The sequence below is a fragment of the Lutra lutra genome, chromosome 15 (genome assembly GCF_902655055.1).
Source record: "Lutra lutra chromosome 15, mLutLut1.2, whole genome shotgun sequence".
Taxonomy (NCBI): domain Eukaryota; kingdom Metazoa; phylum Chordata; class Mammalia; order Carnivora; family Mustelidae; genus Lutra; species Lutra lutra.
In genome coordinates this window covers 66,252,433-66,262,646 of record NC_062292.1, presented here as the reverse complement: position 1 = coordinate 66,262,646, position 10,214 = coordinate 66,252,433, and the positions used below count along the sequence as shown (strand labels likewise).

The 10,214-nt window shown below is 41.7% G+C and overlaps 1 protein-coding gene across 1 annotated transcript; it reads right to left on the bottom strand.

The window, feature by feature from the left end:
• Nucleotides 1-6,192: 6,192 nt before the first annotated feature.
• LOC125085609 (olfactory receptor 6K3-like) lies at nucleotides 6,193-7,164 on the bottom strand. Its single transcript, XM_047704071.1, has one exon. The coding sequence runs from the start codon at nucleotides 7,162-7,164 to the stop codon at nucleotides 6,193-6,195; it is 972 nt and encodes a 323-aa protein (XP_047560027.1).
• Between the last annotated feature and the right edge of the window lie 3,050 nt (nucleotides 7,165-10,214).

Here is a 10,214-nt window from a genome sequence, read left to right as displayed (position 1 = left end):
AACCCAAAAGAAATGAAAGCTTGTTTATATCACTAAATTTTACACTTGAAACCTATTTTAGCATACATGTTAGCTAATTAGAGTTTAAATAGAAGCTTGGAAAAAAATGGAAGTTTATGATCACACCAACACCTGTAAGCAAATATTTATCGAGGCTTTATTTATAAAACTGTAAGCAACCCTAATGGTCTCTAACTGGTAAAGGGATACACGAACTTGGTACATCCATGCAATGAACTACCCCTTAGCAATGAAAATGAGTAACATGCACACAATGCAGATTAATCTCCAATGCATGGTGATAAGAGAAAAAAGCCAAAGTCTGAATATTGCACGATTCCATTTATATGACTATTGTGGACTGGATATTTTTGGTCCCTGCCCCTCTCATTCTTGTGTTGAAACCTCACTTCCCAAAGTGAGAGTACTAGGAGATGGGACTTTGGGAAGTTAATAAGAACTAGATGAGCTCATGAGTGGCATTAGTTCCCTTCTAAGCGTCTGGAGAGAACATCTTCTATCTGCTGTCTGCAGGTGTAGATACAGAGAGAAGCAGTCATCTACAAAGCAGACAGCAAGTCTTTCTGACCTGGGCCTCAGAGTTCCGGGCTGCAGAGGTGCTACATATAACTGTGTCTTATGTAAGCCACTCCATTTCTGGTACTTCTGTTACAGCAGCCTGAACCAATTAAGACAGAAATTGATACCAAGAAGGAGGGATACTACTCTATGAATACCTAAAAATGTGGAAGCAGTTTTGGAACTGGGCAATAGGCAGAGGCCAGAAGAGTTTAAGAAAAGTATTTTGTGCCCGAGAAAACGTCAGTCCTAGGTGGATGGAATGTGGTAGTAACCTGTATCTGTAGGGAGATCATTAGTGGCAACTTTGACTCATCACTCCACTCCTCCCAAACCCAACTCCAAGCAGATCAGGAGAGCAGTGTGGGCCCATGGGAGTCCACTGGAACAGACTTGCCCTTCCTGGTCTTCTGGACTCTTCAAAGCTTAGAACAGTTGAATGGAGGGGCTTGGAGAAACCCAGGAAAGGATGGAAGACCAGGGCTGACCTGAAATCCGCAGAAATGTTAGGCTGATCCAAGCCCCAAGTAGATGGAATCAAATTGTGATTGACAAAGGGATGGTATTTAAGTTATGCAAAAGTTTTTGAATAAAGGACTTGAGAGTCCAAGACACAGTAATACAATAAGGGAACAGGAGATCTCGCCTACTCTACCCTCCACCTCAAAAATGTACATGCACTGAGGAGCCAAGGTGAACCCTGTGTGGTTTTCAGACCTGACTGCAGGTGATTACAAAGGCTTTCCCACGCAGGCTCTCAGGGAAAGCCACCCCCTGGCACCTGGGGACAGCCCATGCACCATAATCTCTAAGAGAATCGCAGCAAGGACTGGGGTCCTCTGGCCGCTTGTACCCCTTGCATGTCACCATTTACCCTAGCAATTACACCCTTACAGCTCTGTTTGCAGACTTGGGTCAAGGTCCTCTTCAGGCACTCCTTCCGAGGCTTCTTTAGGGTATGAGAGAGAGAAACCCCGGGCTCACTCTGTATCCTCCTCTCCATCCCAGAGTCCATAAAACTGCTGGAGCCTTTTGTTCAGGGCTCTGTCAACAGTGGAATGATGCTCATGTTTGCACTGATGCCCCTGACACTTGATCTGTGCTCGTTTTTTCAGGGAATATGACAGGGGCTGGAGGAGGCACTTTCTCTGCTTTCCACCTTTTGCTCACACTATTGATCTAAAGCTTCATGATTACTTTCATTTGGGCTCAGTGTTTTTAGAATCCCCTACTCTGACACTTGCCTGTTCCATTCTCTCTTAGCTCAGCTGAACCTCTGACACACGCAACGAGATTGAGGGAAGGGGCAGAGCATCTACAAATCAGTGTGAAGATGTCTACAACTATCACCTTAGAACTGAGGTATTTTGGACCCCAAAGGCAGTCAGAGTTATTGTCTTACCATGTTTCTGGCACCTCTATTTCCCCTAAGTGAGTGATGTTAATCTTTTAATAGAATCTGGGATGCTTATGTTTAAGCAAATTCAATGTCCTACTCTACAGAAATTAATGTGTCAATTCAAAATTTACCGATTGGAGACTGGAAGGAGAGAAACGAGCTGACCCAGTCCCACTTGGAGAAATGAACGTGAATATAAAAATAGGTCTGGGGGGTACAGACCATGCTCAATTTGACTCAATTCCTTGGAATAAGGTTTTCAGGAATAGGCTTTTCAGATGTATCTGACCTCTTTACTCGTGACCCTTATTTGGTTTATATCCACATGACTAGGAACAGAGACCAGTATGTAAAATGGTGTCCTCCTGGATCAGAATTAATTTAGAGAAACTCTGAGGCTGTGAAAGCAGAGGAACAGTATGATTATTAGGGGAAAAGTCTTATGATTCCATCATCACACCCCAGAAAAAAACATAACATCATCACTAATTTTTAATCCCACAAGTATCTCTCCTCCTCCTGAGCCTAATTCCACTCAGCCACTCACGCAATCTTGAACATGCCTGCAGATACCGTCATTTAAGTCAGTAGAAGGAACCCAAGCTTAGTGTCCTTTTCCTCTACATAACACAAGCTTACATCTTGGACTCATGAGTCTTATCCTTTTACCTCCTGCTGAGACAATGGGGATCCTTTCCCTGGGCTTATGCAGCTAAAGCCCCTTCAATTTATCAGGTGGACCATTGTGCCTGTTCCTAAAGCCTTCTTGGGAAGATTTCTCTACTGGAGATTTCCCTAATGACCAGAGAGAAATATCAGTTCCATTTCCCTACAGATTAATTAATGGAAGCTTCTTTGATCTTTCCTCATTAGCTCTCCTTAGGTGAGAGGAACTCCAAGAGTCCTTTTAAAGTATGAGTCCCCTTTGGAAGATTTGCTGAGAATAAATAGATTAAATAAATACATATTATTTTTTTCAAGTTTTGAGGAAAAAATGACATTCATCACTGTATAGACATACAGCATGATTTACATCTATTGTGAAATGATTATAATAGGTTCAGCTAACATCCACCTTCCCATGTTGATATAATGCAAAGAAAAAAGGAAAAAAGGAAAAAATTTCCCATTGTGATGAGAAGTCTTATAATTTCCTCTCTTAACAACTTCCCTATATACCATACAACAGCATTAGCTCTGATCATTATGTCATTATATCTCTAGGACTTATTTGTTATAACTGAAAGTTTGTACATTTTGACCACCTTCCTTCAGTTGCCCCTGCCCTCCCCACCACCTCTACTGGAGTCAGATCTTTTTCTATGAGTTTTACTTTTTTTTTTCCCCCTAAAAACATTCTTTTATTTATTTATTTTTTTTTAATTTTATTTTTTATAAACATATAATATATTTTTATCCCCAGGGGTACAGGTCTGTGAATCACCAGGTTTACATACTTTACAGCACTCACCATAGCACATACCCTCCCCAATGTCCATAACCCCACCCCCCCTTCCAACTCCCCTCCCCCCATCGACCCTTAGTTTGTTTTGTGAGATTAAGAGTCACTTATGGTTTGTCTCCCTCCCAATCCCATCTTGTTTCATTTACTCTTCTATGAGTTTTACTTTTTAAAATTCCACATATAAGTGAGATCATATAGTATTTGTCTTTCTCTGTTTGACTTATTTCACTTAGAAAAATGTCCTCAAGGTCCTTCCATGTTGTGGCAAATGGCAGAATTTCCTTTTTTATGGCTGAATAATATTCCCCTAGATATATAGCTCTAGACTTAGACCTCTAGATCTAGTTCTGGTGGACTATTACATATACATATTATGTATGTATATGTATGTATACATATATATGTATGCGGTAGAATATTGTATACATATACAGTGGAATATTTTATACATATTACATTTTCCTTATTCATACTTCCATTGATGGACCCTTAAGTTGTTCCCATGGGTTGGCTATTGTAAATAATACGGCTGTGAACGTGGGAGTTGTGAACATGGGAGTGAAGATATATTTTCGAGTTGGTGTTTTCATTTTCTTTGGATATATTCTCAGAAGTGGAGTTGCTGAATCATATGGTGTTTCTATTTTTAAATTTTTTGAGGAAACTCCATACTGTTTTGCACAGTGGTTGCACCAATTTACATTCCCACCAACAGGGCACAAAAGTTCTCTTTTTTTCCAAACCTTGCTAACACTTGTTATCTCTTGTCTTTTTGATCAGGAATGTTCTAACAGGTGTGAGATTATAGCTTATTGTGATTTTGATGTGTATTTTCCTAATGACTAGTGATGTTGAACCCCTTTTCATGTGTCTGGTGGCCTTCCATGTATCTTCTTTGGAGAAATATTTATTTAGGTCCTTTATTCATTTAATTGGGTTGTGGATTTGTTCTTCAGTTGGATGAGTTCTTTATATATTTTAGATATAATATCCAAATATATATAATGTATTTATATTGGATATAATATCCACCTCATTGTATATATGGTTTGCAATTTTTTTCCCCATTCCATAGGTTATCTTTTCACTTTGTTGATGGTTTCTTTTGCTGGTTGTGTCTCTCCCTCCCCTAACCCAGGTTCTTTTTTCACACTTGAGGAACCCGAGGCTCAGGGTAAACCTCTCCATGTGTTGGCCTGGATGAAGGGTGATGGGTCAACTTATAACCACTTCTCTTCCCCTTCTACAACAGTCTGCCCTGGTCTCTGTGGTGCAGGGTGCTTTTGTCTTACTCATGAGTTCTATGGTTCTCTCAGTGTGTCCTAGTTTTGAATAGTTTTCTTTTTTTTTCCTTCTCTACTCTCTGAAAAGAGAAAAGATGGTGGTGTTTTTCAAGGTCTGTTGAGTTTCCCGAAACACAATTTCCATTGCAATAACTTTGTTGACTATGTTAGAGGCAGGGCTATGGAAGTTTTGTTTACTTTGCTGAAGATACTCCTTTACCACCAGTTCCAAATACAGACCGTTCATTACCCAACTCTTTGAGCCCATACAAGTGTTTAGTTCCCATGGTTCCACTGAAGATTTCGGCACAATGTGAGGACACCAATAATCTCTATATTGCAAAGGAAATGGCACAATCCTAACGCCTCTCTGCATCCCAGCCCCTTACAAGGTGATTTGACAGCTTTTACCATCAAGAGGTGAAGTCTCATTCCCTCCTCTGAGTCCCTCTTGTGATATGATTTAGCCTCTGAATGCAACAGATGTCATGTGTCATGCAAGATATCATGCAAGACGTCATGTGCCAGTTCTGAGCCTAGTGCTCAGGAAGCTCTAGATACTGAGGCTAGATACTTAGTGTCAATGCCCATACCAGCCACTGTGTGAACAAGACAGACCAGCCTGTGGAAGGGGAAGTTTGAAAGGAAGGCAGAGACCTTTATCCCAGAGGATAGAATGTGTGTGACTTTTTAAGTGTAGGCTCCAAGGCAGAGAAGGAGCCGAGAAGAAACAATCTGGATCAAAAAGGCAAGAAGAAGAGAGACACCAAGGTAAGACTGATGTGGCACTTTAATACAACCTAAGTCAACACAGCATTTTAATATAGTGATGTTAATTTTAAAAATGGGCGTGTATATATCTTTACATAATTTACATGTTTTTGCTTTGATCCCAAGCCTATATATCTCATCTATTTAATCTTTAAGTTTCCAAGAGTGTCTGCTCCAGAATTTTTAAGACAACATGAAACATAACCACAAAGGTGTTGATGACAGTCGGATGACACCGATGTCACGAAGCCAGTAGCTGCATGTGCTGCTTTGCCACTGTCTTATGTCAGGCCTCAATCTGGAATGAGTATTGGGAATCACAGCTCCTTGTGAAGGCTGAAACCACCTCACTGATGCACAGCTTGTTAATTTTTTAAATTGAAAAAAGAAAACTAACATAAGAGTATTGTGAATATAGAATGGAAGAGCAGGGAAGGAGTGTTTTGATGTGTAAGAAGTAAGTGTGATTATTGTTGAGGCTGGTAGTCTCCACTGGTTTGCAGAAGGTGATACCATCCTGCATGGAGCTACAAAGGGGGAAGTCCATATCATGATCTATAAATGATTCCAAGATGGGTGAATCACAGAAGAGCTCTCCCATCAGATCAAACAGTAATTCTTAGTTCAGAAAGTTGGGAAAAAATACCCAAACAGCAGCATGAAAAGTATAGAAGGTAATTTCAGGAACCGATCTGTTAGCATGTTAAACTTACAGAGATATTTCTTTTTTCTGTTTTGGACCTTTCCTGAAAACAGAGAACTCTCCTGATGGCATTTTTCATGTCCTTGTTCCTCAGACTATAGATTATTGGGTTGAAAAGTGGGGCAAGGACAGCAAACATTAGGGCGGTGGCCTTGTCCAGCAGAGGTGGGAATGTGACAGAGAAACGCAGGTACATGAGGCCCACACTACCAAAAGACAGCAAGAAAATAGTAATGTGGGCCGCACAGGTGGAGAACGCCTTCTGACGGCTGTCTCCTGAAGGAATCCTCAGGATCACGGCAATGATTCTCAAATATGAAAGGCTGATGATAGACACAGACGTCAGGATGGAAATAGCATGAATCACGTCTTCAACCAGAATCACGGACGTGTCTGCACAGGCCAAGCGCAGCACGGGTTCAAAGTCACAGAAGAGTTGATGGATTTGGTTGGGGCCGCAGAAGGGAAGAGTGGAAATCCACACCGTCTCTGGCAGCAGCATAAGGAAGCCAAAGAGGCAGGAGCTGGTGGAGAGCCAGATGCACAGCCGGGGGGTCATGATGACTGCATAGTGGAGGGGGTTGCAGATGGCCACGTACCTGTCGATGGCCATCACGGTGAGGACCAGGGCTTCTGTGACTCCGAGCGAGTGGAAAAAATACATCTGCAGGAGGCAGCCAACGAAAGAGATGGTCTTCTGTTCACTTACCAGGTTGGAGAGCATCTTAGGGATGGTCACTGTAGTGTACCAGATCTCCAGGAAGGAGAACATGCCGATGAAACTGTACATGGGATTGTGGAGACGTGTATCCAACCGGATAGCACAGAAGATCGTGAAATTCCCAACAATAATGAACAGGTAAATAAACAGCAGGGGAACAAAAAGTAAGAGGCTGCCCTTCTCAAATGGAGGGAAATCAGAGAAATAGAACTCGACCACCACTGTCTGGTTCTTCTGACCCATGTTTCCAGCAGGTTTCCTTATCTGCTGATGAATCAAATACAGACAGTCAGAACCCTGCCTGCATTCAAGTAACAAATAGAACCTTTCTTTTCAAGCAGCTCAACTGCCTTGACATGAGGTTCATGAAGTAAAACATGTATGTGGGTTGCTTTGCAAACTATAGAGTGATCCTGTCTAACTTGCAAATACTTATCAGTAATTATATCTTACATTATCACCTATTCTGTTGGCTAAGCAAATAATTTTGCTATTTGGACCTTTAAGTTGGTACAGATTCCTCCAAGTGGCATTTTGGCCATTTTTATTGCGACTTTTGAGACTGTTTACAACCTGCCTTTCGCCATATAGCATAAGGAAAATATTTTGAATATTCAAACATTATATATAAAGATTCATTGGAATATTTATTATAACAGTAAATTAGAAACAACTTAGGTAGGTAGGGACTTTTACTGTTTGAGATGAGATGTTAGAGGCACAAAATGAGTTGTGAAAAAATGATGCCCTCTGTGGGTAAGAATAAGGCGATTTAAAGTGGGTGTCTTACACACAGAAATACTGGTACAGGCTTCCCTCGATCAGGATCCTTATCAACCAAGAAGCAAAAAGATAAAGCCAAACATAATACTATATTTAATCTGCATTAAAATATAACAGCTTAGAGCCATGTGATAGAGCTGTGTGTGCAAATTCATCTTAACCTGTACCAAAGAGTAGTAGTTAATAGTTGAAGTATACAAATCTAGAAATCAACCCCTAGGTATGGTTCGGCGACATTTGAAAGACCCAGCAGCAGTCTCTACCCAACAGCAGGTTCGGCAAGAGCTTCGAGTATCCTCAGCTGTAACCACACCATCGGGTTCACCAAGGAGCACTGAGCAGGTCTTCTCCAGAAACTGACATTTGGACCACGTAATTCTTTGCTGGGGATGGGGATGAAAGTGAGAAGCTTTCCTGTCCATTGTAGGATATTTAGCAGCAATGCTGACCTCTACCTACAGAGGGATCAGTGGCACAGACCCAGTCACGATCACCAGAATGTCTATAGAAGAGCCAAATGTCGCTGCAGGGGAGGAGGGAGTAAAGTTGCCCCCACTTGAGAACCAGTGGCATACAGAACATTCGAATTCCTCCCCTAAAGTGATAAAATAAAAGTGAGCCAAGCCACCTCTAATGCTTGGCGGGCACAGTAGGTCCATGACTCATTTGTTCCTGTGCTTCCCCTAAACAGAGTGTGTATCACCTGGTGCCCAGCACCTGATCTCCAGCACCTGAGCTCCTTGGGATTTGCATGAGCTTCTGCAAACAGCTGTGATGACGTTCTCTGTGTCTGCTTACTCATGAATGGTTTGCGCATGAGGCTGAGTTCTGAGACCTGCCTCCACTGTAGGAAACCACCTAGGGGTGACGTTGTTGGAGACGGACCTCCACATCCGTGTGACAGGAACCACACTGCAGTATACAAGCCCACGTGGTCCACAGGCACACCTCAAACTTACGCAGTGTTAAATGTCAATTATATCGCAATTTTTTAAATTAAAATACATGAATGGAGAAAGCTACTGCTATCAACCGAAAGAGTCAGACAATTGTGAACTGGCAAAAGATATAAAAAGTAGATAAAATTCTTTTGAAACCAGAATACCAGAGGATTTAAGCAAACAGAAAGTCAGCTTGGTATATGACAACCAAATATTTTTAGTTTTTTTTGTTCTTGCTTTTTATCAATATGTTAGACTACTACATCTGTGTTCAAACAGGATAAATATGAGACAAAATTTCCCTTTGTTTTTCTTTAGGAAAACTTCTACCTAAAAAAATAGATTCACAAGAAAACATAATGTATGCCCTGATGGTTTCTTGCCTGAATTACTCTTACCTAAACTCATCGTTTTTAAACTTGATTTGTCCTGATTTAACCTCCACCCATCTTCTGGAATAATCTTTCTTAAACACAAAGCTGTCAGCACTATGTCAGAAAATAGACCTAGAAGTGGATTGCACAGGCTTCCAAACAAAACCCGAACTTCGTAGCATGATAAATAATATGACTGTATATGAGATTTTTCAATCATGTTGACATCCCAATATCTCTTGGTTCTATTACCACTTGTCTGATTTCCTCATATGACAGACGTTAACACTGTTCTAACGTTCTCACTTCTTCCAGCGGCAGTCGGGAGATAAATAGGGAAATTAGCATTGTGCGCAGTGGCCAGTACTTTTAGGAATTAGGAAATCAAAACTCAGAAAAGGAAACAATTGGCAGGTCTTCAGAAACTTGTGTCTCTCAGAAGGAAAGAACATACACATAGGAAGGCAATTTGAAGTAGATACTTGGGCCCTGAACCATATCAAACTGGACCCAGAAGAATCCAGAATTGAGCCCGGAATCTCAACTAGCAAGCTCCACCGTTGCCACAGCACCGCCTTATCTTAAGAGCATTTTCTGACTAGACTGAGCAAGATGCAAGCATCCTACATCAGAATTTAACCCAGAAATCAGTGGAGATGAAAAGACTCATAGAGCTAATTGCTCAGACAAAATGTAATAGCTGTTTGTTATAGCTGTCAGTAGTCCTGGGACAAAAAGCCACCAACCACCTCATCCCTGAGCCATGGTCTTTCCCCCACCTCATGTGTCTGCAAAACCTCAATGAAGTTTCCACAGGTCTTCACTGAAAACCAACCAAAAAAGAATTGGGGTCCTGTGGCAGTCCTCCCAATATATAACCAAAAATGCCACCCATGCTCCCACCAAAGAACAGAGCCCACCCCTCATCCCATAGCCACCTCTTTCAGAACCTAGAGGGCCACCTCTGTTCTCCAAACATCTTCCTCTCCATTGTTCTGCAGTCCAACAAACAGGACTGTTATAAGAGGAACCACGACGCTGGGTGTCTCAGGGAATCATCCTATGGGAGAAAGGCTTTCTTTAGGACGGTTCTCCCCAGTCCCTGGGAAAGCAACTCCACAACCCAAGGGGTTAATTAGGGAACACTTGCTGCCATGCTTGTCTTCGCAAGGTGGCCCCACCTTCAGGAAGCCAG